This window comes from Mus musculus, chromosome 18 (assembly GCF_000001635.26).
Source record: "Mus musculus strain C57BL/6J chromosome 18, GRCm38.p6 C57BL/6J".
NCBI lineage: Eukaryota > Metazoa > Chordata > Mammalia > Rodentia > Muridae > Mus > Mus musculus.
Window position 1 is genome coordinate 75,506,155 of NC_000084.6, and position 27,882 is coordinate 75,534,036.

Below are 27,882 nucleotides of genomic sequence, written 5' to 3' on the forward strand. Positions count from 1 at the left end.
TGCAGGCTGTTCTGTTTACTCAGGGCTGCCTCCAAAGGAAGTGTGGCCAAAGCAGGTCAGCCAAGGTGGGTATGTGGGAAAATGAATGGTCAGAGAGCCAGCCAGGGCTGCAGACCTGCCCAGCTGGGGACATTAGGGATGAAGCCTTGTCTCCACCGGCCCCGTAGTGTGAAGGCTTTGGAATAAGCAGGAAGGGACCTTTGAAACCATCTCTAACCTCCTCATTTTATATGGGTGAAGAAGCCCCTGGAAGGGTAAAACGATTGGCTGAGACTATTCTACTTCAGCAAGGTAAGCCTTGCTCAGAATGTCACCTTCTGCAGTCAGAATGTCACCTTCTGCAGTTCATGCTGCTTCCTTCAGTGCTGAACCCTAAACCCTGCTCCTGTTAGTCTGTCAAGTGCACCCCAAGGAAGTTTATCTTACCTTCCATCCCTAGACTGTCTGAGGCTGTCCCTGCCCCTGCCTTCCATCTGACTTTCACAAGTTCCAGGCACTAGTGGGTGGTGAGCGGTCATCCAAGAGCCTGCTACTCATGGACAGAACTTACCCAGGCTTCCATTTTTGTCACAGGTACACAGGCTGGCAGTGGCGGCGAGGCAAGACTGGCTCCAGACATCCAGTCTCCTCAGGATTCCTCTAGGGAACTCAGAAACTACGATCTGGGGGTGGGGAGGGGCTCCCCCCGGACCCAGGGGGATGCTAGGCTCCTAATGCCACCTGCTAGGTGAAACCCTGGGATTTGGACCCCTCCCCTAAGTCTGGCCTGGGTTCTAGATGAGCAGTCTGCGCTGCCTACCCCCTGATACTGCTCAGGCCTGAAGCTGGCAGGAAGCTCACAACTCCTGAGGTAGAAGTCTGAGTTTTGGATTAAAATGCAGCCTTGGCCTGAAATCTCGTGGGAAGCTGGCGCCAGCAGGGTCATGGCCTGGCTGGACAGCGTCCCCCCTCACCCCCCAAGGCTGGACACACCTCCCCACTGGCCCTCTCCCATCCCCAACAGACTACTCCTTATGCCAGCCTTAGCATTGACTGTAGCCTCCTATCTCCCTTTGGGGCCACCTCCTCCAGGAAGCCCCCACTCCCCCTGGCTCTCCGCCCCCCCCCCCGCCCACTTGTAGATCTGTTTCTCCTCTGGTGCATCTACACTGAGTGCTTGGCGCAGCTGGTAGAGAATAGCCAGTTCCTCCCTCCCCTCAATGCAGTTTAACAGTACAGAGCTCAGGACTCCAGCCGAGCCTCTGCACTTAGCCCTTCTAAGAGCTTTCTTTGAGGCTGTATCATCCCCAAATCTCTGTGTGCATGTGGCCCTGGGCTGGTGTGTGGGTATCAGGTTTTCTTATCCGGGGCCATGAAAGCATGGGCCTCTCCTCCAGGGAGACAGGAAGACGTGCTAGAGAATTTTCAGAAATCCTTTCTGGAGGGGTGGGTCTCCAGAGAACACAGCCATGTTGAGTGGATTTTTCCCTGCAGTGGTTGGGACAGGGAGCAGGCTGTGAGACAAGCATCACAATTTCAGCTGATTGAAGAGTTAAGTGGATGGTTAGGGGATTGCAGGTTCTGATGGAATCACACTGGGGTCAGGGGAAGGTGGCCAGCATCTGGCTGCTCCGGCCATTTCTACAGGTTGTAAGTATAGGTCACTGGGAGGGAAGTGTCTATGGCCCAGAAGGCTGACTTCAAAGGACTCTGCTTCTAAGCCCACTTTAGAGATCTTATTCCAATCAGACTGGTTTTGTTTTGAGGCAAGGTCTTACTACGTTAGCCCAGGCTAGCCTCAAGTCCATCAACCTCCCTGTCTCAGCCTTCTAAATTCTGCGAGGACATGCCTGGCTACCTTGTTTTTTGAACACCTAGAGTAACAAGGTAACTGATGTTCTAGCAGAACCCACAGAGGTAAGAATTCTGCGCGCAAGGTGCCAACGAACCTGGAATTACTCAATATACATATTCTATGAGTGTCTAGGAACTTATGCTGGAGCAGGGTCATCTCCAAATACCAGCCAAGCCACATATTCTTATGGTGCTAGCCTCGCTTAGCTGATGAGAACATGGTATTGTGGTACGGTAGCTTGCAGGCCCTTTCTTCACAGGTAAGTGCACAGACCCTCTGAAATCTACCTGTTTCCTACAGGGCCTTGTCAAGATAGTGGATATTTGGGTGACAAGGGTGGCCATCCCATAAGGGCACTGTTTTCCATGAGCAGGTCTGTCCCGATGTTTCAAACTGGTTTGAAGCATCGCTCTCTCTCTCTCTCTCTTATTTGGGGCTTGTCTGGGGACTCAGAGGACACACAGAGGGTCAAATGATACTCACTCCCTGTATGTGGCTCCCTGTCTAATGGGGACACTTGTCCTTTCCCTGGAGACCAGCTAGAATCAGGGTCAGGGAGTGGCTAGTAAAGCACTGGCCTGTTTCTAAAGGCTCTGAACTCCTAACCCAGTTCTGGTCCACTGCGAAGGGGTTTAAAGCTAAGGGCTAGGTGTTGGGCAGCAAGGGATGGGGACCCAGAGTTGTGCAAGAGCCTGTATCTTGATCTTGGTTTCCTAGGGCTTAGTTGACACAACAGGTTCATGTGCCCATAGGCCTGCTTCTTGGTGGCATACTACCTTCTCCCCAGGACAGAGGTGAGTCCATATTGAAGGAAACATTACAGGATTGCTCATCTAGTGCTATCTAGGTGGGAGCCATGGAGGCAGAGATGATACATGCCAATGTTTTGGTGCCCACTACGCCCCTGACCTCTTGGTAGCCTTCTTTGGGGGAGCTGGGCTGGCTTTTGTGTAAAGGGGCCTCCATTTATCTAGGGGACAGACCTGGCTGTCTGGGAACAGGTGAGCACAGATACTCTTGTAGCACTGAGTTGGAGACCCACGCAGAATTCCCTCCTGTGTGGCATTCCTGTTCCCTGTCTGTCTGTCCTTCTGATTTCCCTCTCTTCTCCATCCACGCCTGTCCACTCACTTCCTGATTCGGGCTGTAGCTGGAGGGATAGAGTCTCTTCTTGGTCACCTCTCACAGGTGGCCAGAGGGCTTGAAGTCTACTCAAGAGCACAGGTTAGATGCCCTTGGCTGGGGAAGTCTGCCTATTGGAAGCTTCGCAGATTTTCAGATAACTAGTCTATCCTTTCAGAAACTCGCAGGGTCCACTGGGGCTCTTGCTGAGGGGCAGGAAACTGACTTACATTTCCTGTGCTGGCTGGCTGTCTACACAGCTTATAGCTTCTGGGAGTGAAGCTACATGCCAGGTCCCGGCAGTGTACCCACAAGGGGCTTGGGAGTAAAGTCTATACGGAGTCTAGATGTTGGCAGGGTGAGTGGCAATCTTTGCATGCTTCCTTCACAGTCAACTCCGTAGCCCCTCCGAACTCTTGGATCGGGACTGGCAAGATGGCACAGTGGATAAAGGTGATTGCTGCCAAACCTGATAATCCCCAGGACCCACACAGTAGAAGCAGAGAACTAACCACTGAAAGTTATTCTCTGACCTTCACAATAATACTATGGCATGCACAGATACAACACACACACACACACACACACACACACTTTCTCTAAATGTAAAACAAGTTATTTTTTTTCAAACAAACACAACACACCAAGATCATTAATGTAAGCTGCCTAAAAGTACAGTATTTTATAACCACCACATCTCCATTAATTCCCTGGGCCGCTGGTCTCTCATCTCTATGAGTGAGTTGAACTGGGTAATCTATATAGAAGCTTCAGGTATCTACTGGTCTGTGATTTTAAAATGAATTCTGGAACTCTATAGCTCAAGAGCCCATATCATCTCCTAGGTCCTAATTTAGCCGCCCTTGCCTCTCCATTCCCTGCTTGGATCACCTTACAGACTCCTTTCTGTCCTCAGCTTGATTTCGGGTGAGGTGGTACCCTCTCTCTCCCTCACGCAATTTTGTTGTATCTCGATTCACTACATTTCCTCCATTAAAAATGTACAGGAAACCATCCGGCAGTTCTTAAAAAAGATAAACATAAAATTTCCCTATGATCCAACGGCTCTTCCTCTAGATAGATATCTGCAAGAATCAAATCAGGAGTTCTGGTCCTCGCACATCCATGCCTCTAGCAATACTGATCATAAAAGCCAAAAGATAGAAACACCCTAAGTGCCCAATGATGGAGGAGCAAAATAAGGTATGTACATACAACAGCATATTAGCCTTTACAAAGAGGAAACCCGACACGTGCTATCACACAGATGAAGTTTAAAGCCACTGTGCTATGTGAAGTAGACTCAGAAGAGAAATGTGGTATGCATGATTCCGTCTGTGTGTGTGTCTGTGTGTGTGTGTGCTCGCGCATGCGCACATGTGTACGTATGTGTGATTCAGAGTAGGGAACCCTTGGAGGGATTGGGGTGGTGGCCGGGGGATGTGGAGCTACTGTTTAGTGAGACCAGTGCTTAGGTTTGGGGTGACGGGGAGGTTGCTTGGCACTGTGGGTGTCCTTGCTGCTGCTGAGGTGGTGCCTTACAAGTGGTTCAAGTGGTTGATGCTGTCTGTGATGGTAACTTTACAAAATGTTGAACAAAGTAACAATACAGGGGTCTCTTTTTCTCTCCTCTCCAAAACCGTGTCCTCCTTCCTGTTGGCTTTGGTCTGCTTGGTTCCTTGACCAGAGTTCTTGCTTAGGGCTCAGCTGTACCCTTAACTTTTCAAGTTCTTTCAGTCTCTAAGGACCCGGTGGGACCCAGAGGAGGGTCTCACAATAACAGAACTATTTGCTTCCTTTTTTGAAAGAGAGACCCTTCCCTTCAAGACATGACTCCCCCTCTGTGGTGGTTGGTTAAGGGTGGCCAGCCTTGGTGGGTAGCCAGGGCCAGGCTGGGGAGCAGTTACATAACCCGCAGGGGGATTTTTTCCACTGGGCAGTCGGTGCCAGCTTTCCAGTGGTGGCGCAGCAGGTAGAGGCGCCCTGTCTGGGGCGGCGGTGCCCAGGCAGGGCTGAGATGCGCTGATCTGGAGTGGCTTAGCATAGCTCGGATTCCCAGCGGCTGCCTGGGGCAGATGGTGGGAAGGGATCTGCTGTCTCCTGCCTGCCTGGCTGGGTGAGGGAGCAGCAGTGGGAGGAGGTGCTGGGGGTGAACTGCCAGCCAGCCAGGGGTGACCCTCTGGGGCCTGGGACACCCGAGCCACCTTCTCCGATAACCCACTTATCTGCGGGACCTGCCTGGCAGCCTCAGACAGGGATGCTTCTCGCCAAGTTCTCTCAGGGGATTTAGCAGGGAAAACAGAGCCGGGGTGGGAGGTGAGGATGTGCAAGGAAGAGGAGATGGCACGGCCAGGGACATGGGTCTTGATGAAATAGTGCCTGACCAGGGAAAGCTCCCTGGGCCCAGTGACTCGAAAAACAGAACACCATGTGCTCCTCTTCAGCGGCAGGCACCTGACTGCCATCTATTTTGTCTACCCAAGGCTGCTTTGTCCTACTGTAACGGCAGACTAACTACTACACTGATTGGAGGCAGGACATTCATAACTCTTTGTCCCAAAGACACAAGCCTGAGATAAGGAAGAGCTTAAACAAATCTAATCGTAGAAGGGGGGTGGGATTGCCCGATCAAGGCCAGATGGGGCTACACAGTGAAACCCCGGGGCCAAACACAAACAAAACAGAACAGAAAGGGTTTGACCCAGGTGAAGTTTGGGGGCGGGGTCTCTGACCTGGAGACCTGGGTGGCTGGAAAGGAAAAAGCTATCAAGTCCTCAGGCCTCTCCTGAGATCCTTGTTTTCTAAGCTCCTACCACCTGTCTTACCCCATACTGAATCTGCATGGAAGTGAGAGGTGAGTCACAAGCCCGGTGTGGCCTCTGTTTGGAGAGAGTCGGGCCTCCTGTTCTCCTCTGTACCCATGGGGCAGCCACCGCTGTGGCCTGGATTTGAGTTGAGGGCTGTGGGTACATTCACTCATTCAGTCTCTACCATAGCTTAGAGGGGCTTTCCCAGGGCAGAAACCAGGTACCAAGATGAGGCTGAGCACTCAGGTTCAGCAAAGGCGGCAGCAGGAATCCATACCACTAGGTTAAGGCCCTAGGGTCTTAGTTCTGGCTCCACAGTAGAAGTCCTCCTGCCTAGAGACCTGGGACTCAAAGGGTAGCTATTTGTTCCAGGTGGCCTAGTTTTGCTTGGTTTGAGACAGTGTGCTGCCCTATTGTCCAGGCTGGCTTGAACTTTATTACATAACCCAGGCCATTCTCAGACTCACAGTCCTCCTTCCATCTCCCAAGCGCTGGGACTATCGGCACGTGTCGGTGAGCCAGGCGTCCAAGCCATGTTTTAATGCTCAGATCATCACTTGCTCTGCCCCACTCAGTGCTGCAGAGGTCCACAGCCTCGGACTCAGTGCTTCAAGAAGTCACCTTGTCCTTATTCCACTCCCACAACTGAACAGCCAGAGAGATCTGGCCTAAATACTGATCTCTTTCCTTGAATGAGTACCCGAGACCTGGCTGGGACCTATGTCTGGTTTCAACAGTGATAAGGGGACCAGAGAGTCTGTAATGAACTGATACATACACCTGGCCTACCAGAGGATGTGGTACACAGCAGGTGCTCAATAAGGTTGGAAGGAGACATATACCATTGGAAAAAAGCAAATAAAATCTACTCACTCCCTCGAAAGGACAGACAAGACACTTGAAGCAAGGTATATGGTTCTGACCTACTCTGGCTCCAGCATGGCTAAGGGCTGGGTATGGAGACAGACATCAGCTCCCTCAGGCAGGGACCCAGCCTGCCACAGACTCTGCAAAGGTCCAAGTTCCTGTGACCACCGGTCTCTTGGGATACATGAAGCAAGCTTGCTGCCAGTGAGTGTACCAGCTCTGCATTGCTTTCCCTATGCTTGGCTTTCAGCATGGACACAGCCTACTCCTGAGGGTTCTCAGAGGCCGGTGACTTTTGAGAAAATGAGACACTCTTGGGCCTGGGGAAATCACCCTCTGTGGTTTGCCTGTGGAGAATGGCTGGCACTGCCGGCTAGCCCTGTGTCCTGTCCCTGCTGGCTCCAGCAGCCTTGAAGGCGAATGTGTGTGTGTGTGTGTGTGTGTGTGTGTGTGTGTGTGTTGATAGTCCAAGGCTCCTGCTCCAGCTCTGGAGAATTCAGAACAATGCACTTCTCTCCTGGGCATGCCCAGCCAAGCCAGCACTAATATTGGTTTACATGCTTGCAATGCACATGGGCTCCATGGAAGGTGTGGCAGCAAGCAGGGAGGGAGGCAGAGGGACAGAGTGTAAGGAGGTGACATGGACTGGGGTACAAAGGAGTGTTCTTTTAGGCAGCTCTGTCCTACCAAAGTCTGAGGGGCAGAGGCAATCATGCCCTTCCCCGGGGTGTTCTTTACAGTCCCCATAGATGGCTTCATAGAATGGCTATTTCTAAGCTCCCAATCTTTGTCCTATTTGGGTAATGGGATGGGAGCTAGGAGTCCAGACAGTTAGAGCTGTGGCTTTTGCTAAACTACTTTCTCTGTCTTTCTCTCTCTTTCGATATGGGGAACCCATCTAAGAATCACACACAGGAATGGGCTTCTGTCCCGCAAAGCACTGGGGTCCCAAACTCAATGCTCTACCACTTTCCAGGGCAGTGAGGCATTTTCTGAGCATCTGCTGTGTACCAGTCACGGTGCCAGGAGCCTGAGAAGGGTAACAGCCAGCGCCCTTGTCCTTGAGAAGTCTACAGATCAGAACTGCTCCACTCCAGAGCCACGGCCAGCCCTGCCCTTTCTTCTGTAGAATATGAGGCTTGCGAATGCTGGATTTAAGATACAGGGAATGGTTTTAGATTTTTCAGAAACCAAGAGAGCCAGAGGGCAGGAGAGCTTTCTCTTACAATCAGTTAAAGGAACAGCCTGGGTTCTTTCCACCTAAGCCTAGGACTTGGGCTCAGGACAGAGGTGTGGACTGAAAGAAAGCAGGCTTCCATGTATTTCTAAGGGATGTGATAGGGAATACATAATCTTTGGGGCTTAAGGCAAGACTTTGATTTCCTGATAAGGTTAGCCAGATCAGAGGATCTGAGCAATCCTTATAGAGCTAAAGGCATTCCCAGACACCCCATAGAATTACCGTCCAACTGAGTCTCTCGGTATCAAAGGCCCAAACACAACGCTGTAACAGTGATCTGGCCAGACACTCCGAACGCCCATTCTCAAGGCTGAGACCGGCCCCTTTGAGATACCACATTCTAGAGGGTACCAGTGGACAACAATTTATTTTGAAATCTGGCCAAGTGCCAAACTTTGATTTCCAGTTGCCTTTGCACAACAACCCGGCTGTGTTTATGACTTGGTTAGATGAAGAGATTTTCCCCCCTCCCTCTTCAAAAAAAAAAAAAAAAAAAAAAAAAAAGGTATCACATCCTTCTGTTAGATGTGTTGTTAGCAACAGTTGCTAGGGAGAGCTGGGTTCAGTTACAGGCACACTGATGCTTGCTCTAATAATACTTCTCTCTGCATAGCTCAGATGCAGACACCTCTCGGCTAAACAGGGCACACACATTTCAACAGACGAGGGCTTGAACTTGTACTACCCAAGCAGATCTGGGCAAAAGAGCCCTCTCTAAGCTCAAGGGTAAGGCAGAGGGCGGTGACCAGGCAGTTCTGGGTGGAGGGGGCTCAAGCCTTTGATTCCTGTCATTCCTAAGGTCCCATAAAAAGAGGCACACTCATTCTTCCTTCCCCATGAAACTGGAGCCCTTACTCTCCCCTGGAACTGAACTGCAATTCCCTGTTGAGCATCAAGGGAACTTTTCTGGTTGCTTGGGTCTGGGGTAGCCGGCAGTCTCTAAAGAAGGAAACAATGCGCAGAACTGGCTAGTTCGGCCCATGAAGGATCTGGGAGCCTCACGGGCAGGGCAGAGCCACAGAGGTGGTTGTCGCCAGTTCTCCTGGGTGGCCCAGTCAGCACTGGGGCTGAAAGGGAGACCCTTCACCTAAAACACATAATGACCATGCGGACAAATGGCAGGGGCCAAGAAGAAGGAAACAGAAGGTTTAGACAGAGCAGGGACAGAGAAATCCCGTGGGAGAGGAGAAGAGGGTCTCTCCTCTTTCCAGGGTGGAGGATGGTGAGGAACATGGGCCGAGCCCAGCTCCTCACAGAAGGGAAAACGAGTTTGGAGGTGAAAGCACTCTACCAACAGCTAAGGTTTCCCTCTCCTGTTTTTCCACCAGCTCAGTTTGAGTCCTCCACATCGATTAGCAAAGGGCCTAGCACCTGAGAAATGAGTTTTAGCTGGTTCCTGGTGTGAGGGGCCAGTTGGTAAAAGACAAGGGTGAGGTGTTCCTGTTGTCTCTGGGCCTTCGTCCTGACAGTGATGTTCACTTCACATGGCCCAAATGAGTTCTTTACGACACAATGTCCAGGTCTATGCCCAGACCTGAGGAGGACCCCAGGGCAAAGCCATAGCTCTCCATGTGATCCCCAAAGACAACGGCTGAGGGTCTCTGTTCTCCACAACAGAGAGGTCTGAAGTGTAGCATTCTCAGGCTGGAGAGCCATACTGCCAAGAGTCTGTCGCCTTGCTTGCCCAGACATTAAAGTGACCCTTCCCGTATAAACTATCCAATGCCTCTCCGGAAAGGGTGGCTCAGACCAGCCTGGCAGCACCGCTATAAGTTTGGTAGGAATACAGGATACTAATGACAACTATAGGCATATAATAGACATTTAAGGAATAGTCACTTAAATAGGATTTTGAGCACATATGAGCACACTAAGAAAGGGCCCATATCTAAGATAAAGACTAGAGCCAGTTCAGATGTAGAAACTGACATGCTAAACTGTGGAATTGGTGATGGGCATCCACTGAGGCCTATGGAACTCATGAGGGAATCAGTGTTCCCTGGTTTATTGACATGGCGCAAGAGAGAGTCTATATGGGGAGGACCTATGACAATCTTCCACACCCCATTTTCCACTTTGTGGGTGCTGAAGCTCAACTTGGCAGGAGTCTTGGACTTCCATTGCCAAGTATTCACCACATCAAAGGTTGCCCCTCTCCCTGCCATGTCTCCAGACTCATCGAGGGCTCCATAGCCCGTGTCGCAAGAGCACTCAGCCAGGGAGGACCATATCCAGAGACAGCTGCCGGGAGGGGTGTGTACCAGGCACTTCACACCTGGTTCCTCTGCAATCCATGCCACTAAGCTGGGCCTCAGAGCCTGTATGGCAGCCATATCAGACACCAGGATGACTGGCTCAGAGCTTGCCAGGCTGAACATGGGGCTGGCTGGGGACCCAGGGTCAAGTGGGACTGAGCCGGTGGAGACCAGGAACTTCAGGGAGAAAGAAGGGAGGGAGGGGGTTCTGGGGGTGGTGAAGACAGACTTCCTTAGAGGTGTGAAGAGGGAACGTGGATCCCCAGGTCTGTTGCTCCTCCATTTAGACTTCCCTGCTTGGGTGGCAAGTGACCATGAAAGGCCACTTTCTCAGAAAGGCCTGCTCTCCTTGGTTGCAGGGAGGAATGGAAGAGCCTGAAGAGGCTCAAGTAGATAAGCAAGCTTCCTCTCAGCCACGTGATCAGGGATCCATGGGTACTTGGGCACCTCACCCAGCACGGCTAAGATATTCCTCTATGAGCCTAAAGGGCTTTAGACGATCTTACCAGAGGCTCAAGTATCAAGGCAAAGCCTCTGGTTCTACCCTTCGGAGGGCTCCCGCCTTGGCTCACAGGAAGTGGGTGATGGGGATGGCCTATAGAGGAACCACAAATCGTCCAGTTAGGCACAGGCCTTTCCCCACTAGTATGGTCACCAGGAGGGTGCACCTTTGGAGCTTACAATGTGAGTCTTGTTTGCCACCTGGGCCTCTGTTCTTGACTGGGAGAAAAGAGAGGGATGTTTCTGGTTCCCTCCTCTTGCAATCGCCATTGCTCCATGACTGTGACCTGTCAGTACTGGTACTGAGCAGACAGCCAGACACAGATTTGCACACAGCAGAGGCGGTGCCTGCCTGTCAGAGCCCGGGGAAGCAGGATGATGGTAACACGCATTCCTTTGTCACTGTAGGTTAGTAGATGAAGTTCCTGTCTTTGCTGTATACGTTTAAACCCTTGGCTTCAAAGGTGCTGCTTGGTGTCCTTGGACACCCGGTCAGTGCTAGTCACATGACAGAGAGACAGGTGCTGTGGCAGAGAAGGACAGAATGCTGCAGAAACAGAGAGTGAGAGGCTCTGGCCAATCTCCCAGGGGAGTGGTGTCTGAGTTTGAGTGGCCCCTGGCAATGGGCTGAGCGTTGGGTAGAAGTGACTTCTAAGTAAGATGTAGGGGTTTATCCACTAGAGTGCAGCCAGAGGGTCAGTGGTGGTGGAGGGGAGCAGGGGGCAGGATGTGAGTATCCCTGGGACAAGCTGGCCTCTGGGGCTGGTCATAAAGTCACTCACATTCTCTGAGTGACAGCGTAAGGGAGGGTGGTTTGCAAGGACAGGAGAACCTAAGACTCCTTCATTCAGGGCCAGGCCTTGGAGCAGTAAGAAGAGGAGCATCTCACGGTGTGTGTGTGTATGTGTGTGTGTGTGTGTATGTGTGTGTGTGTGTGTGTATGTGTGTGTGTATGTGTGTGTGTGGTGTGTGTGTGTGGTGTGTGTGTGTGTGGGCACTGGGAGCCCATTCGCAAGGCCCTGACTGCTGATACCTGGACCAGGTCTAGCCTCTGCCTCTCCAGCATTCAGTTCAGTGTTCGCTCACCCCAGGCCTCCCTTACTACCCCCCCCCCCCCACAACTGTGTCCCAGTAATGCTCCCTTCACATGGGCATGCTAGTTAGGGCGCACAGTAGGACTTCACTAATTGAAATTGCCATTGGGTTCTTGCCATGAGTTCTTGATGAAATAACCCATCTTGGGGTAGTCTCTGCAGACAGTTCTCATTTCCTGGGTGCCACAGGCCTGTGTGCCTGTCTGCTGTGGGGTTGAACGGATTGCTGGCGGCTGGCAGCCACGGTCTAGAGCTTGTACTCCTGTACTCTGTTTCTGACCCTTCTCCAAGAAAAAAAAAAATCACCAAACTGAGTCTGAGGCCAGTCCTGCCCTTGACTCCCCCGTGCCTGGTGATGCACGGCAGACGGGCCTCTCCTGCCTGTTTGTCACCCTCTCCACTCTCCCAGGACATTCCGGCCCGCGAGGAACATGCCTATGTGCAAATCCCTCAGGTAATGCGGGAATTCATCACCAGGGGAGCAATGGGCGATCCAGGAATGGCAACCCGATCAGAGCCTGGAGCTGGCGAGAAGCTCGAGGCTGGCCAGGGAGGCTCAGGTTGCAGACAGCGAGACGCACACACAAGAAGACGGCAGGCACGGGGCCCAGTGCGCCACAGGCAGGTGGGCCAGCAGGGATCTCCCCTCTGCTTTTAGGGACAACACTGCAGACCATGAACCAGGTGACCAGTGCCCTGAGCACATCTGTCATAATTCTGAGTGTAATTATGAGGGGACTCTCAGAAGTGGCACTGGTAGGACAATCTGGTATATGGTCACCATGTTCGCCATGACTGCTGGTGGTCCCTTAAACTCTGTCCCCTGCTTCCCTCTTTCCTCACTTCCAAGGAACTGCTCTACCAGGTAGGCCTGATGACACAATTTGTATCTAAATTGGGCTCTGTTGTATAAAATAACAGGAAAGATATTGTTTTCCCATCCAGAGTCTCCAAAGATGGCCTTTGGGCCTGATACGGTCACCGTGTCACCATCCTCCACTGTCATTTCTTCCCCGATGTTGCCAGATCTGGGCTCACCAGTCAACTGTTACCATACACAGCAGGTACTTATATAACGGACTCAGTGTGAGCGCGTGTGCTCACACTTATTACACACTCACCTGTGGGACTGTGGTTAGGCACTGGCCCACACTCATCACACACTACAATGGGACTGTGGTTAGACACTGGTCCTTGGCACACAATGAGTAAGACAATGAGGGGAAGCTCTCTGGAGGGGAAGCAGATTGGGTGGGAAGGTACCAGGCAGCAAGAAAATCTTGGATTGCCACACTTTCTTTCTACTTTGGGTTTCAGTGCATCAAACAGACAGGCTGTCGTCGTCCTGCCTCACAAGGCTTTGCCATCCTTGCTTTACAAGGGTAGAGACATCAAGCTTTTGAGGGCTGTCCTTAGGGAGGCGGAGAAGGAAAAGGAGAAGGGGGGAAGTTAGGAGGTCAGGGAGAAGGAGGGGGAAGAGAGCCAGGGAGAAGGAGCGGGGAGAGCCAGGTCCACAGCAAGTTCATGACCGCACAGACACGTAGAGGTCAAAGCACAGGGCCAATAGCCAGCCTCTTATCATGAAAATAGAAAGAGAGAGAGAGGGCGGTTGAACAAAAAGCACCTATAAAATTATATTGGTCCTCTGTAACCATGGAGCGCTCACACAAACACACCCAAATCCAGCCGCGCATCTCTCACCCCTCGATGCCTGCTTATTTTCTATAATTAATCAGGCAAGGGAGGAAGCAACTTGGGACAAGCTCATCTGCCACCAGAACTTGCAGCCCTCTCTCTAGCAATAACCCTCGTCGTCAGTCGGAGGGGCCGGGGAGTGGAGCGGCAGCTGTCGGTGTCCGGTTACCTGGAGCATGTTGAGGAGCAGGCTCCGGAACTTGGTCCCCTCGACCATGAAGAGGGCCATCTTGTCGCAGAGCTTGGCGGCCGTGAAGGCGAAGCTGCGGTCTGACACGGCCTTCTGGTAGATGGTCCGCACGATCTCCCCCAGCATCTCCTCAGAGTTGGTGGAGTTCTGCGCCTCCTCCATGAAGGAGGTGAGCTTGGCATCCACGTCGCTGCTGTTATTTCTCATGCTGTTAAGGATTTCCATCAGCCTGTCCATCTTGCTTGGCTGAGGGCTGCTTGTCTCTACTGCCACTTCGTCCTGGGGGACATGGGGGACACATAAAACACACCTCAGTGGAGCTGAAGTCTCAGTGGGATTCGGGATGTCCTGAAGGAAGAAGGGAGAGCCAGAAAGAAGGATGTGAGGGAGTGTCACTCCCACACGCCACACGCCACACTGCACTTCACAGACCTTTTTCCTTAGCTCCTCTGATGCCCTGGCTGGTTGACATTGTCAGTTCTAGCCCCTACCCAGGATTCCCATATACACATTTACCCCTCATGTATCCAGCAGACCCCTTTATTTAGAGATGATTTAGTGGGAATTTTAAAAGATGAAGATGATAGAGAGAAAACTGGGTCAAAGAGGAAATGAGGTGAGGGAGACCAAGCTGGGGTTGAGTAGGATCCAGAACACATGTAGTGGTGCTGGGGTGGCCTGGGTGTAGCTACCAGGTGTCTGCTCTAAATGCACGGACCGCCATGTTCTTAGGTGAACGGATCCATGTGGACTTGGCCCTGGCTTAGCATCCCATACTGCCTGTCTCTACGCATACAGATACTGCACACTAAGATCTTTCAATGTGCTATTCACATGGCTGGTGCCTTGTGAGAAAAATTAACAACCCCCCACAAAAAACCCAAACAAACCCAACCCAACTTGTTTATGTTCGTAGGAGAGTGTCCAGTAACTGGGGTAAGACTGTAGAGTGGAAAGGCAGAAAATGGCATGAGGTTATCTTAAACTGTATGCACCTAAACAGAACAGACCCATGGCCCAAGCTTGCTGGCCCTCTGTTCTTAACTTGGGAGCTTCCTATGGAGGTACGGCTCTGTCTCCAGCTCTCTGTGGCTGTGCACACTGGGGAGGTGGATCCTTCTCTGAGCCACTTTCCCCTTGGGGTGACACGGGGACACTGCGAGAACACTGGAGCCTCTTCTGACCATGTTGGGGGGGGATTAAGGTGCACAAACAGCTGCTCTCCCACTCGAGAACTGAGTGACCCGGGGAGGGTGGGGTCAGAAGTGACTGCTCTTTTTCTTTTCTAGTCCCCTCTAGACCACCTCTTCAGAGAAAGTTAAGACTCCCTGAGCAGGACCGATAGGACCCAACTCCATTCCCCACGGCATCTAGTGATTTCCCGGCGTCTCCAACACCGCTTGTGGGGCAGAAGAGGAGAAACAGTATGTGTTGGAAGGGTTTCAAGTACAGCTGGCTACCCATGGCGGTGACAACCTGGTGTGGTGTGTCCACCCAGCCTCTCTTCCCTTTAGAGAGGAGCCCCTGTCTCGACCCACGAGGCTCCACCCAAAGCCCACCCCCCAAGTGCCGACCTTTCAGCTGTCCTCAGGGAGAGAACAAAGAAAAGGCAATTACCCGGTCCTTTTCCTTCAGCCTTCGCCTCAGCCTGTCTTTGGAAGACTGGAGCAGGGTGATTTTGGGCCGCTCCCTGAGACGCTCAGGAAGAACAGTGTCTTTATGCTTTATCTCAGCCTCCGGCCCCCCTGGCAGCTGAGGGGTTGGTCTCTCGGAAGCTGCTGGGGTCAGAGTGTCAGGGCTGCAGGGGGGCTCAAGGCCACTGTGTCCGGTGTCCCCTGGGCCGTCTTCAAGTTTGGGGTTCTCAACGGTCACGGTCTCTTTGGCGTTGCGGTGGCTGCCCGCTTCTCCCTTGTCTCCCGGTGGATGTTTCATGTTGCCGTGATGCCAGCGTCGGTTCTGGCTGTAGCCATGGTGTGTGGGCCTCCCTGAGGGGTGGGGCCCTGAGCCCCCCTGGTAAGATTTCTGGTGGTCCCTGTTGTGTTTGGCACTGCCTGGCTGATGGTCACCATGCTGTTGGGGCTTGTTCCCTCCTGGAGGTCTTTGCTGCCGTCTACGAAGGAGAATGGAGAGGTGGAAAAGAGGGGTTACATAGTGAACTGGTAGGGTCCCTTCATCCAAACGTTGGAGCACAATATCAGAGTCTGGATCATTTCAACAGTTATCCCGACCCTCCCATGAGCCATCAGAGAGAATGGAAGTTGAACTTTCTCTAAAAAGCAGCGATTCGTCTGTGGCACACGGTGTGCCCGTGTATGTAATACGGAACAAACATCTAAAAGGACCAGCAGAAGATGTGACGAGCCCCCCAGCCTCTGCCCAACTCCTCCAGCTATGTCCCTTGAAAGCAGCATTATCTGATAACATTCACGTTTTGAAGCCCTCACTCCATTCTTCAGAATGTATCTCTCTGGAGCCAACTGGGATTTTAAAGATATGATGTTGCCAGGGTGTGCCCCTGAATCCAAGCCTACTTGGGTCCTTATAACGAGAAGCAGTCTGTACATACACAAAGATGCCACCCATGCGGAGGCATCCGTGGTCATCTGCAAACTGAGAAGTGAGGTCTCAGGAGAGCCCCACTGTGCTGACACCTCTGCAGCTTTAGGCAGAGCGCTGCTCCTTAGCTTCAGGACAGTGCTTTGTAAGCAGAGAAGAGCCAGTGGCAGAGCTGCGCTCTGTGCCAGGAACCAAGATGGGAAGGTCTTGCTGCATGGTTGGAAGGCAGGGGCAGGCGCATGGATATGAGGCATTGTCTTACCACTCACAGCACTATGGCCAGTTTCGGTCCCTCCCAGGCTGCCTTCTGAACCCTGGGGTCACTGGAGGTGCAGTTGAGAATAGCTACGTGCCCCTTAATATAGATACAGTGGTGCAGAAACCAAGAGAAAGCCATTACAGTTTCAAGAATGAACCCATACCTTGAGATCTACCTCCGCTCTCACAACCTTAAGTGCAATTATCCTTAATAAACAAATTGGATTTATATCAAACATTTGCTTCTTTGTTATAAGTTCAATATCAATCTTCACTTTGATGATTATCTTTATTTTTTTTTCCTGGAAATGTGAAGGTATGTAGGTCTATGTCAGAGGCGTCATTTCTTTCTCATTAAAGTTAATCAGACCAGGCATGGTGGCACATGCCCGAAACCTCAGTACAATGGAGGCAGAGGCAGGAGCCCAAGGCCAGCCTGGATCCAAGGCCAGCCTGGATAACACAGTGAGTTCTAGGCTATCCTGGGATTGCAGACAAAGACCTTTGTTTCCTAAGGCCAAACAAGGATGTATTGTACGCATGTTAAAAGTTGTCAAATAATAAATGCAAACATTACATCAACATCAAAAACAAAACTAGGAGTATCCCAGAAGCTGGTGAGATGGTTTAGTGGATCAGAGTACCTGCCATGCTGACCTGGCAATACGAATCTGATCCACGGACTCCACGGTGGAGGGAGAGAAAGAGCTCTCAAAAGTTATCCTCTGACCTACACACAGGCTGAGGTACACACACACACACACACATACACACACACACACACACACACACACACACACACACACACACACACACTCAAAGCCAAACAAGAGAAAAGACGGGAGTATAGCTCAATGGTAAGTGCTTGCCTAGATTGTGGGAGGCCCTGGAGGCCAGCAAGTTCCACAGTAAAGTTCTTACCTAGCACGTACAAAGGCCTTGACTGGCACTGGGTCGGAGGCTAGAAACACTAGGGTCACAGAGCACGACCCAGGCCACGTGTCTGTGATGTTTGTGATGTTTCTGCTCTTCCTTTCATTTTTCAGTTACTTTCAACTCGCCGGCCTTACATCCTCCTATTTTCTCTGTTCTTTGGATGTGGGCTATATATATGTTTACATGTATATGCATGTATGAATGTATAGCCCAGAGGGAAACCTTGGCAATTTCTCGACAGATAATGCCTGACCCTTACAACTCTTGTTATCCTTATTTAAAATTTTGAGGTGCCTCATAGCCACGACCAAAGAAAGGTCCCTGAAGGACAAGCTCTTCCCAGCATGTCTTGAAGAGACTCTCACTTCCCATTCAACATCCCCGGGAGCTAGCTCGCTCGTGCTCTCTCTCTCTCTCTCTCTCTCTCTCTCTCTCTCTCTCTCTCTCTCTCTCTCTTTCTCCCTCTGTCCTGCAGCTACCTCTCTGAGTAGGAAAAGAAAAAAGGCAAAAGACTTCTGTCTTCTTGAAGGAGGACGTCATTTCTACATGGCTGGCCATCAAGGGCTTTAGAAAAAATTCACCCTGGTCTCACTATTCTTCACCTGGAGATGTGGGGTGACCTGAGATGGCCAATATGATCCCCCCCCATCCCTGTCCCCCAACCCTGAGAGAATGGTACTGGCTGAGAGTGTGCTGACTGTAGTGGTTGTCCCCAGACTCATATTTGCTGGGTGATGGTGTCTTACGAGTAAAGAGGGGCATCCACAGACTAGAGGGAAGCTAAGTAGCCCTACTATGTGCTGGCAAGTATTTCTACTTAATTAGTTTATTCACTTTACATCCCAACTACAGCCCCCCCCCCCATCACTCCTCTCTTCCCAGTCCCTCCTTCTCTGAGGAGAGGGGAAAGCCCCCCCCCACTTGGTACCACCCCCCCTTGGGACATCCAGTCACAGTAGGTCTTCTCCCACTGAGGCCCTGGTCTTCATGTGGGTTCTCTAACAACTGGAGCAGACACTGTCTCTGATGCTGTTGCCTGCCATTGGATCCCTTTCTCCTAACTGTGCTGGACAGTTTTATGTCAACTTGACCCAAGCTAGAGTCATCCCAAAGGAGGGAGCCTCAATGGAGAAAATGCCTCCTTAAGATGGTTTTGTAGACAAACCTGCAGGGCATCTTCATAATTAGTGATTGATGGGGAAGGCCCAGACCATTGTGGGTAGTTCCATCCCTGGGTCCCGAGTTGAGTTCTATAAGAAGCAGGCTGAGCAAGTCATCGGGGGAGCAAGCCAGTAAGAAACATCTCTCCATGGCCTCTGCATCAGCTCCTGCCTCCAGGCTCCTTCCCTGCTTGAGTTCCTGTCCTGACTTCCGTCAATGATGACAAATGTAAGCCAAATAAACCCTTTCCTCCCCCAGCTGCTTTGGCCGTGGGTGTTTAACTGCAGCAACAGTCACCCCAGCTAAGAGAAGTCCAAAGGGATACAGAGCTTTGGAGGTGACTCAGCTTTGCCTTGGGAAACTGAGCAGGAGCACAGGCAGCATTAGAGGATGCGGCATGAAGTTTGCCTTCTTCTCAGGACAAGTGACTGCTGGGCTTGTCTTCTGTGTATGCAGGTGGACTAGGGGTCCTTCCTTGTGTGTGTGTGTGTGTGTGTGTGTGTGTGTGTGTGTGTGTGTGAGAGAGAGAGAGAGAGAGAGGGAGAGAGAGAGAGAGAGAGAGAGAGAGAGAGATGCTGGGCATGAAACTCAAATCCTTACACACGCTAGGCAAGTGCCCAATTGTTGAGCGGAGTCCTCAGCCTCCTTTCTTCTCATTTTATAGATAAGCCCATCGAGGCTTTCAAAGACTTATCTACTTATTCATCGTGGGACCAGGAAGGCCACCTTCCGTCTGCCCCTCACCTCGTCGCAGGTCCAGTTTCCCAGGAGTACGGGGCTGAATTCCCAGAGACTTTTGTGGAAACAACCGCAGTAGGCCCATGTACTCTGCCTGGCAAGGAACCCAGAGGGCCATCGGTAGCATGGACAGACGTAGGCTTGGGCCCTGTTCCCCAACCATGGTGGCCCAGGGCTCCCTGCTCTGGCCATTCACAAATATTCATTAGTGGTAGCTGGGTGAGCTGGCCAAAGCCAGCATGCTCTCTTCAGTGTTTGCTGGTGCTAGGTTTCATTGATACCTTTGTCAGGGGCCAGCTGGCTGCTCCCCACGAGACCTGTGGGTTTGGGTTTGGCTAGGTCAGGGTGAGTCGCGTCTACTAGAAGTGGGTGAGCAAGAAGGCTGCATCCATTGTCAGATGCGTGTACACATGGTCCAGTTTGGGGGAGCACTGTGCATACACCCAACTTGGCAGCACAGTCGCCAGAAAGGGCAAGTGTCCAAGGCTGAGTGTCGACTGCTTTGCCTTTTCATGGGGTGATCTGACTCTGGTTCCCAGGTGAAGGGATGGCTTGGGGGGACAAGAGCAAGATTCCACGTGAGCCCCCTGGATGGACCTGCTGCTAGAAGAAAAAGAATGGCCTTGGAACGAAAATGGTCAGAGCATGCTCCTACAATCCAATTAGCTGATTCTGTCTTCTTTCGGTTCTGAAGTCAGAGATTTGGGTTTGTTCTAAAAACTCTTCTAGGGGGAAGAATGTTCCCAGAACACACCACAGCTGCATTTTGGGAGGTAGGTGTATAGAGAGTAACTTCGAATTTTGTTTTTTAAAAATGGTTTTAACATCAGGCTAAATGGAGACAAATGTCTCTCTCTCTCTCTCTCTCTCTCTCTCTCTCTCTCTCTCTCTCTCTCTCCCTTTCTTTTTTTCCTTTAATTTCATAATAGCTCCCAAACAGATAGTCCAAGGCCCATTGGCTTATAGTTCTCTCCATGTGGGACCCTTTACCACATAATTTGTAGGTCTGCTTAAAAATTCTGAAAGTAAAATTCCTGGGCGAGTGACTTGGAAGCTACACAGGAGCTTGTGTTTCCTGTCTTCAGGAAAAGTGATGATTGCTCGTTACAGCACAGGCCCCTTTATTCCTGCCTACCTCTACAGGACCTGTCCCTTGCACGACTGTGGTGAAACTCAGGGGCTCAGGGTCCAGCCATTTCCCTGCAGGACAGGGCTGCTTTGCCTAGTGTTGGTACCCGAGGCCCAGAAACAAAGAGCCAACCTATAGCCACTCCAGCTTCCATTTACAGGATGATGGGAAACTCGGCCAGGAACTCCCATGATGCTTTGCTCCCCCATGAAGGCTATTGTGCATTGGAACCCTCCTGTTCCCCTGACACTGTGCTGTAGACTTGCCCATACTTTGTGGCTTTCTTCTTTATCTTTACTGCAGGGAAGGCAGTCTCCTTAGAAGTGTGACATGGCACTGTGGGAAATGAACCCTTGAATACCTGAGGGTTACCAGGCCAACAGATGTTCTTGTCTTGTGGAGGGTCTTACTGGCCCTGAGCACTGTGTAGCCAGAGAAAACACCTGTCCCCAACTGTGGTCGGGTCACCCTTATTTAAATTGGCTCCACCTGGAGGTTAATTCAGGCTGTCACCAGGTTTAGTGAAGCATCCTTTGAGGGCTGTGTGTGAGTGGCAGACGGTGTTCAGTGTTCCTGTGCAATCTTTCAGCATTGCCCCATTCCCTTCAGGAGTTAAGTCAGCCCAGAGCCCTGCTACTCCTGATGTCTACCATGGTCACTGTCTATGCCTGTCCTCCTGACCCTGACTCCTACCAGCCTGTTCTGTGGTTGCCCAAAGAAACAGCAGCTCTGGATGTCCTGGGGTTTCGTGAATCACAAGTGGGCTACTTCAATGCCTATATCAGGGCTTAGAGACATCAGTCCACCAGTTACAGAAGCTAGAAGTAGCTCTGACCAGAGACAGGAGACAAAGGCAAGGAAGCAGAGAGAAGGGCTCAGTCTACTCTCAGGACTGAAGGCAGGCCTGCATGTAACATGTGGGGTCCAGAGCAAAGAATTTTGGAGATCATGACAGTCACAGCCTAGCATTCAGTCAACCACAGGCCCTTCTAAGCACATTGTCCTATGCAGCGTGCAGGCTGAACACACTGTAGCCAGGCCTGCTCAGAAGGCTTCCAAAGGTAACAGCCAACTTAATACTTCGGGGGAGCAGGGTCACAGTGGCAAAACCAGCCATCGTACTCGATGTACAGCTCGCCAGGAATGGCTTCCACTTACCCTCAGGGAGAGGTACCATTGCGTACTCCACTTTGCAGTGAGGTCAGCAGGGCATGAGAGGGTTTCTTGTCCTAGTTTGCAAGTGGCCAGAAGAGCCTGGCTTAGAACTTAGTAGTCTGGCCCCTGCATATACAGTCTTGACCACTACGCCTTCCTGGCCCAAGTTTCAAGTTTGTTCCAGGATCTCGAGGCCCAGGGGAGCTGGCAAGCTGCTGCAGAGACACTAAAACCACTATTCCAGAGGACTTTGGCCAAAATCACAGGGAGAGGAGCTGCGGGTCATCCTGAGACAATGTGGGGTACAGAAGAGCTAGACACACAGAAGAAAAGGCCTAGGCACCAAGGGTAGGGGCAGCCAGGCTAGGGCCTGTGGGAAGGACGGCTTGTGAGGAAAACAGCCTTCCAGCCTGGGCTCCACTGTGTCTGGGGCAAACCACAGGAGCCATGCATGGCCTTGGGTTCCAATTGCACTGGGGACAATCTTTTGCCCATCTCATCTGCGGTGCTTGTGGCTGGAGCCTGGGGGATACAGCCAGGGCCAAGTTTCAGGGTGGCCCTTTGGCTTCATTATTGCCCCTTGCGGGGAGGGGGATGCAGAACTGTGGGCTCTATCTCTGGCAGGGCAGAAGCTAAGGAAGTGGCTTTCCCAGGGAAACTCGGTGGCTCATGACCCCCTGTTTGTCATCTCGCTCTCGTTGGAAATCAGGGTTCTTGGGCACCTTATTTCTCAAGAATTTGCTAAATAACTCTGGCAAGCCACGCGGTTCTAGCTGTGGCACAGGGGTGAGGGGTTTGGGGGGGGGGGGGAGTGGATCTCTGCTCGGTGCTGCTCAGGGTGGCTTGCCGCCTCTCTGATTCCTGTGTAGTCACAAGGCTAGCCTGAACTTTCAATGAAATAAAGCCCAGGAAAGCCTTTGGGGTACAAAGGCACGTTATAAATACGCAGTATTATTTTTGTTCCAGGATGAATCAAGCATTCCAAGAATCCTTGGCCTCAAAGTTCCGAGGCGGTATGATGTCATGGGAAGAGCACGTGGCTGCCCTTGGGAGCTGTCAGGCTCCACGTGAACCTGGTGGCGAGGTTCCAGGGGAAGGCCCTCACCCTTCCACTTGGCCCAGCCACACTTTGCTGTCTCCAAACCCAGGCTGTGGCCCCTCGCTGCAGGCTGCTTGGCAAGGCCTATGCATCTTTGAGCTATATAGTTATTCTTCTTGAGCTATGTAGTTATTCAAAATTGGGACTTTGGAACCAAACTCCCTAAGTTCAAATCTTCACAGCACAAGTCCAGCTCTGTAATCCTGAGCAGATTCCTTAACATCTCTCAGTCCTCACTGTATCTGTGGATGTAAACAAATAGAGAATATATTTCCAGGGGTGACTCCTTGTGTAATTCTTCCAACAGTTAACAGCCCCCATAGGGGACCAGGTGGGCTGGCATTCAGGAGATACCAAGCATGCCCTCCATTCTAAGCCTTTCTCTCTGATCAGTGCATGCCTCAACCCCTGGAGTCTCTGCCTCCATCCCATACTTGAGGCTGGAGGAGAAGCGCTACTGACAGAGGTGTGTGGTCAGCACAGGTGACCCATGGACTGGAGAGAGCATGTTAGATTTCTCTTCATTGCTTATACCTGCTTGCTTGCTTGCATCCAGGTCTCCAGACCCTACGAGTGCTACCTCACCTGCGGGGTGGCTCTCCACAGTTTAAGTCACACACCTTAAGCAAAACGCAAAATGAAAAACCCTAGAGTTCACAACCCACAGGGTTTCAGTCACATGCTATTCTCCTGTTCTGTCCCAACTGGGACATAAATAGTCCCTGTGATATATCCATACCGTATATACTACCTACCCGTTAGATACCAAGTAGTTAATAGTTAGAAGACTGTACTATCTATGATCAAGAAGTTTTCTTAGTGATTATCTCATAGCTTGAGAGCTCATACACAGGCCACGCAGTGATGCAAGGAGCAGCTAAGCAAAAAAGGTAGATTTTTTTTTCTTAATAAGGAAAGAGAATAAAACCTTTTGTGGCAGCTAAGAACTACACCAAGCATGGAGCATCTATATGTGAAATTGAACAACAATTAAGTCTGGGCTAGCTTTGCAGTGGAACCACAGACTGCAAAAGCCAGGCTTCCTTCAGCTCATCACAGAATCTTTTGTCATCTCACAGGCACACATGCAGGGAGACCATGGCACAATAGGACACACAGAGCTGTTACTAGAATCCATTTTTTATAAGGGTTCTCACCTATCAACTGCTATTCATTTCTTTGATCTTAGTTTACAAATCAAATTGTAGCACAGAGAAAATGCAGTATAGTTACAGTTCCCCACTGGGGGTCTGGGGACAGGTCTCCTGTGAATGAGGGGATGAGGATGTACGCACATAGAAGTGCTTGCTACCGGTGGTGGCACCCACATGCCTGTTTAATCCACAATGGCAGGTGTGAGCTGTCCCACGTGGGTGCTAGGAACCAAACTCAAGTCTTCTGCAAGAACAGTTGGTACTTTAACTGCTGAAAGAAATGAGTATGTCTTCTGGGCTAGCCTTGCCTGAGACCATAGATTGCATCCATCCATATATTCCTTTCCAACCTCTGACTCAGGTTATCAGCATCCGGTGTATCTCACGTAGCTACAAGACAATATCCCCGACTTCATAATCTTAAAAAATACAGGCAGCACTGTTAGGTCATTGGAAGTCTACCAACAATAGCAGGGCTTGACATCTGGTGAGCTCTGAGGATGTAGTCAGGGAAGGGAGAGGGATTGGGAAGACACCCAGGACAGGAAAAGCGTTGTAAGAGGAGAGGCGCAGAGATACTGTGTGTGTGAATGCGTGTGTGCATGTGTGTGTGTTTGCACGTGTGCATGTGAGCTGCAGAGATACCAGTGGTTGGTGTGGAGATGGAGAAGCGGAGCAGAAGAATCACCTCAAATTCTTCAGAGAAACTGTAGCTCTGCTCTGGGTCAGGGTCTGGTTCTGGGCTATGTGTGTCTATACTAACTCTCTGTGGATGAAGAGACCACACTCAAGTCCCCCCTCCTTGCTCTCTGGTTGTCACTTACTGTATAAGGGCCCACCATCCTCACAAATCACTCCCTTCCAGTCCCATCTGTTCATTAGCAAGAGACAGAGAGGGAGACCATATAAGACATGAGAGAGAGGGTCTGCTTGCAACCAAGCCAGAGACTCACTCATAAGTGGAGACAGAAGGCCAATGTTGATAGATGCGTACACTCTCAGAGAAGGAAGGAAGCTTTGCAGCTAGCTCCCAGGTTAACCTAGAGGATTTTATCTGGTAAACAGGTTGTGACCCTGAGATCTCAAACATAGTGCCTGAGAGACAGGTACAGGCAGGCACGTTCCAGGAGCCAATCTGGTACCCAGGGCCTCCGAGGATAGATGGATACAGGGGTGTGCCTGGCAGCCTCAGAACACCCATGGAGGATATCTCAGGTTATGGGTGGGACTGGAGGGCTCTGGGTTTTTCCTAGGTGAAGCAAATGCCCTGCAGGTATGGGATCTCAAGGGGCTCTAACAGGCTTGGGGGCTGGTTGGGCTTCATGGGCTGGGGAGAGCCAGGAATTCCCAGGCTCTGCTGGCCACTACATTAATCCATTAGCCACCCCCACCCCAGCAGCCTCCCTCTCGGGACAGCCGCCTCCTCTCACAATTTCATTACTGACAGGTTCACTGTCCCTGAAGGGCCATTTGTTCCATCCCAGGAAGGAGAGGAAATGCAAAATGGCGTTGACTGAGGCAGCGTCTCCCTTGGGTCACATTTTTCAGTTGGAGCTGATGGAAGGATGAATCTGTGGTGAGACATGACCCCAAAGGACCTTCAACAGGCTCACACATGGCCTCAGCCTCTCTCCAGTCAGGCCACCTGGGGACATGCTTCCCAGAAAATACTTTCTTGGGGCAGAGCCTTCCAGAACACTAGGGACTTGCACCGGACACGAAGCTATAACCTTCACTTGGAATTCCTATTCAGTCAAGCGGGAGTGTTCAAGGGCATGCAGATGAGTGACAAGGACTTCCCTTTCTAGGGGTTGGGGTTTGGTTTTTGGGCACTTGCTTGGCACTCACGAGACCCTTGGTTTCACAGTTCTGTACTCTAGCAATCCCTGCACTTGAGAGGCAGAGACAGGAGGATCACAAGGTCAGAATCATCTTCTGCTGTCCAGTGAGAGACTTTATCTCAAACAAACAACACAACAAACGACAAAAGTTCTGGTCGGATGGCTCAACGGTTAAGAGCACTCCCTGTTCCTGTAGAGGAGACAGATTTGGTTCCTATTACCCATAAGGCCTCCAAGGGCACATACATGATTTACATATATATACATACAGGTACACACACACACACACACTAGCCTAAGATTATTCTTTATGATATAAAGCCAAATAGTATATTTAGAAGGAATGGTGAAATTAAGAAATGATTTGGTAACCTTGATATTAACAACCGTTTCGGGCATGAAGCATCAATGGAGACCGTGGGGTAAAAGGCCAAACACTGGTAGCTTCCAGTGACCTTCCCACAGAACCACACAGGGAAACCCTCGACGATGGAGAGCAGGCAGCCCCCCCCCACCCCCCTTTAACCAGGTAACACAATCAACCCAGGAGCCAAGGACAGCACCACCTCCTGGTAGGATGACCAGAACATGAACACATGCCTGGAGCCAGACCTGGGGACAAGCTGACTACAAAGACATAGGTCCTCCCTGAGCACAGTCAAGGCCATGATTCTCGGAGGCCAGAGACCTGTCCTAGGTTAACAGACAGACAGGATCCCTGTGTCTGGGAAGACTGTAGGACTGCAGAGTTTAATGGGTTATAGCACAGATTTAGTGTACCTTAGTGGACAGGACTCAGAGTTCTGATCCTAACCATTGTATTGTGGTCATGAAAAAGTCTTTGTCTGACAGGAACAGCCTGTGAAGTATCTGGCAGAAAAGGGCCATTGTTTTGGCAATGCAGTTCACCAATAGACCAGGAAAGAATTCAGATGAAGGAGGGGAGGCGACATTAACGGTCGGTCGGTCGGTAGTCCACGGGAAGGCGAGATGGGATGCCTTTATGCTTCTCACAACTCTTCTGGGATTTCGTTTGTTTATTTGCTCTTTAAGACAGGGTCTGGTAAGGCCCAGGCTGCTCTCATATTTGCTGTGTGACTGAGGATGACCCAAGATTTGATCATGTTTCCGGTAACTCCCAAGTGTTGCAATTACAGGCATGTGCCACTGTGTCTGAATTCACCAAGTGCATAAACTCCAGGGGTTCATGCATGCTAGGCAAAAACTCTACCGACTAAGTAACACCCCCAAACCCAACTTTTCGGAGATTCTGGAATAGCAGCTATCAAAACATTTTGGTTAAAGTGGGGATGTGGAGAGAACATGCTGGAAGAACTGGCCGAGTCAGCAAAGGCTTGGCAAGAATTTTGCTTGAGTTAGATTCCTATGTTCTAGGCAAACCAAATAAAATATAGTGGAATCAGCCACCATGTGACCCCTTCCATTTCCTAGACAGGCACTCACCTCAGAGGTGCAATACAGAAAAGGACTCCTATCTCCAGACGATGCTCTCTGGGGCTCTGTGGTCTACAGACCACAGTGACATATGGGTATGTATTGGGTACTGTACTGGCTGGTTTTATGTGTCAATTTGACACAGGCTGGTGTTATCACAGAGAAAGGAGCTTCAGTTGGGGAAATGCCTCCATGAGATCCAGCTGTGGGGCATTTTCTCAATTAGTGATCAAGCGGGGAGGGCCCATTGTGAGTGGTGCCATCCCTGAGCTGGCAGTCTTAGGTTCTATAAAAAAGCAAGCTGAGCAAGACAGGGGAAGCAATCCTTCCATGGCCTCTGCATCAGCTCCTGCTTCCTGACCTGCTTGAGTTCCAGTCCTGACTTCCTTGGTGATGAACAGCAATGTGGAAGTGTAAGCTGAATAAACCCTTTCCTCCCCAACTCGCTTCTTGGTCATGATGTTTGTGCAGGGAATAGAAACCCTGTCTAAGACAGGTATGGTCTGAAGGGACCTGGGAGGACCCTGCACAGTGGCATCCACCGTTGCACACCGCTTTCCCTTTCAGATGAACTAAGGAAAACCCTGCATCCCAGTGTGGGCTTGTGCGACACCACACATCTGGAGACCTGCTACTGGGTGGGTGGGAACAAGAAGGCTCTTCATTAGTTGTCTTTACCCGTGTGGGACCTGAGGCAGTTTGGAAGTGACCTCTGTCTGCCCTTGCTCTGGCCATTTAGACTGGAAAAGTCAATTTACAGCCGTATATTATCTTGTATACACTCTTTGGAATTAA

At 51.0% G+C, this 27,882-nt stretch overlaps 1 protein-coding gene and 1 long non-coding RNA gene across 7 annotated transcripts in view; one reads left to right on the forward strand and one right to left on the reverse strand.

Moving 5' to 3' along the window:
• Positions 1-27,882, reverse strand: part of Ctif (CBP80/20-dependent translation initiation factor) — a 266,492-nt gene that overhangs the window by 74,950 nt on the left and 163,660 nt on the right. For 4 of the 6 annotated variants that reach the window (NM_201354.2, XM_006525967.4, XM_006525968.4 and 1 more), the window contains 2 exons: positions 15,223-15,715; positions 13,585-13,953 (listed from right to left, as the gene is read on the reverse strand). In NM_201354.2, the coding sequence (NP_958742.2) occupies positions 13,585-13,953; positions 15,223-15,715 (862 nt within the window). The remainder of the gene's footprint in view (positions 1-13,584; positions 13,954-15,222; positions 15,716-27,882) is intronic. The other 2 variants (XM_006525973.4, XM_030250483.1) reach the window with 1 other exon arrangement.
• Gm10532 (predicted gene 10532) lies at positions 8,491-16,652 on the forward strand. Its single transcript, NR_045879.1, has 4 exons — positions 8,491-8,596; positions 12,666-12,784; positions 13,457-13,774; positions 14,895-16,652. It is a non-coding gene; the product is annotated as a predicted gene 10532 (long non-coding RNA).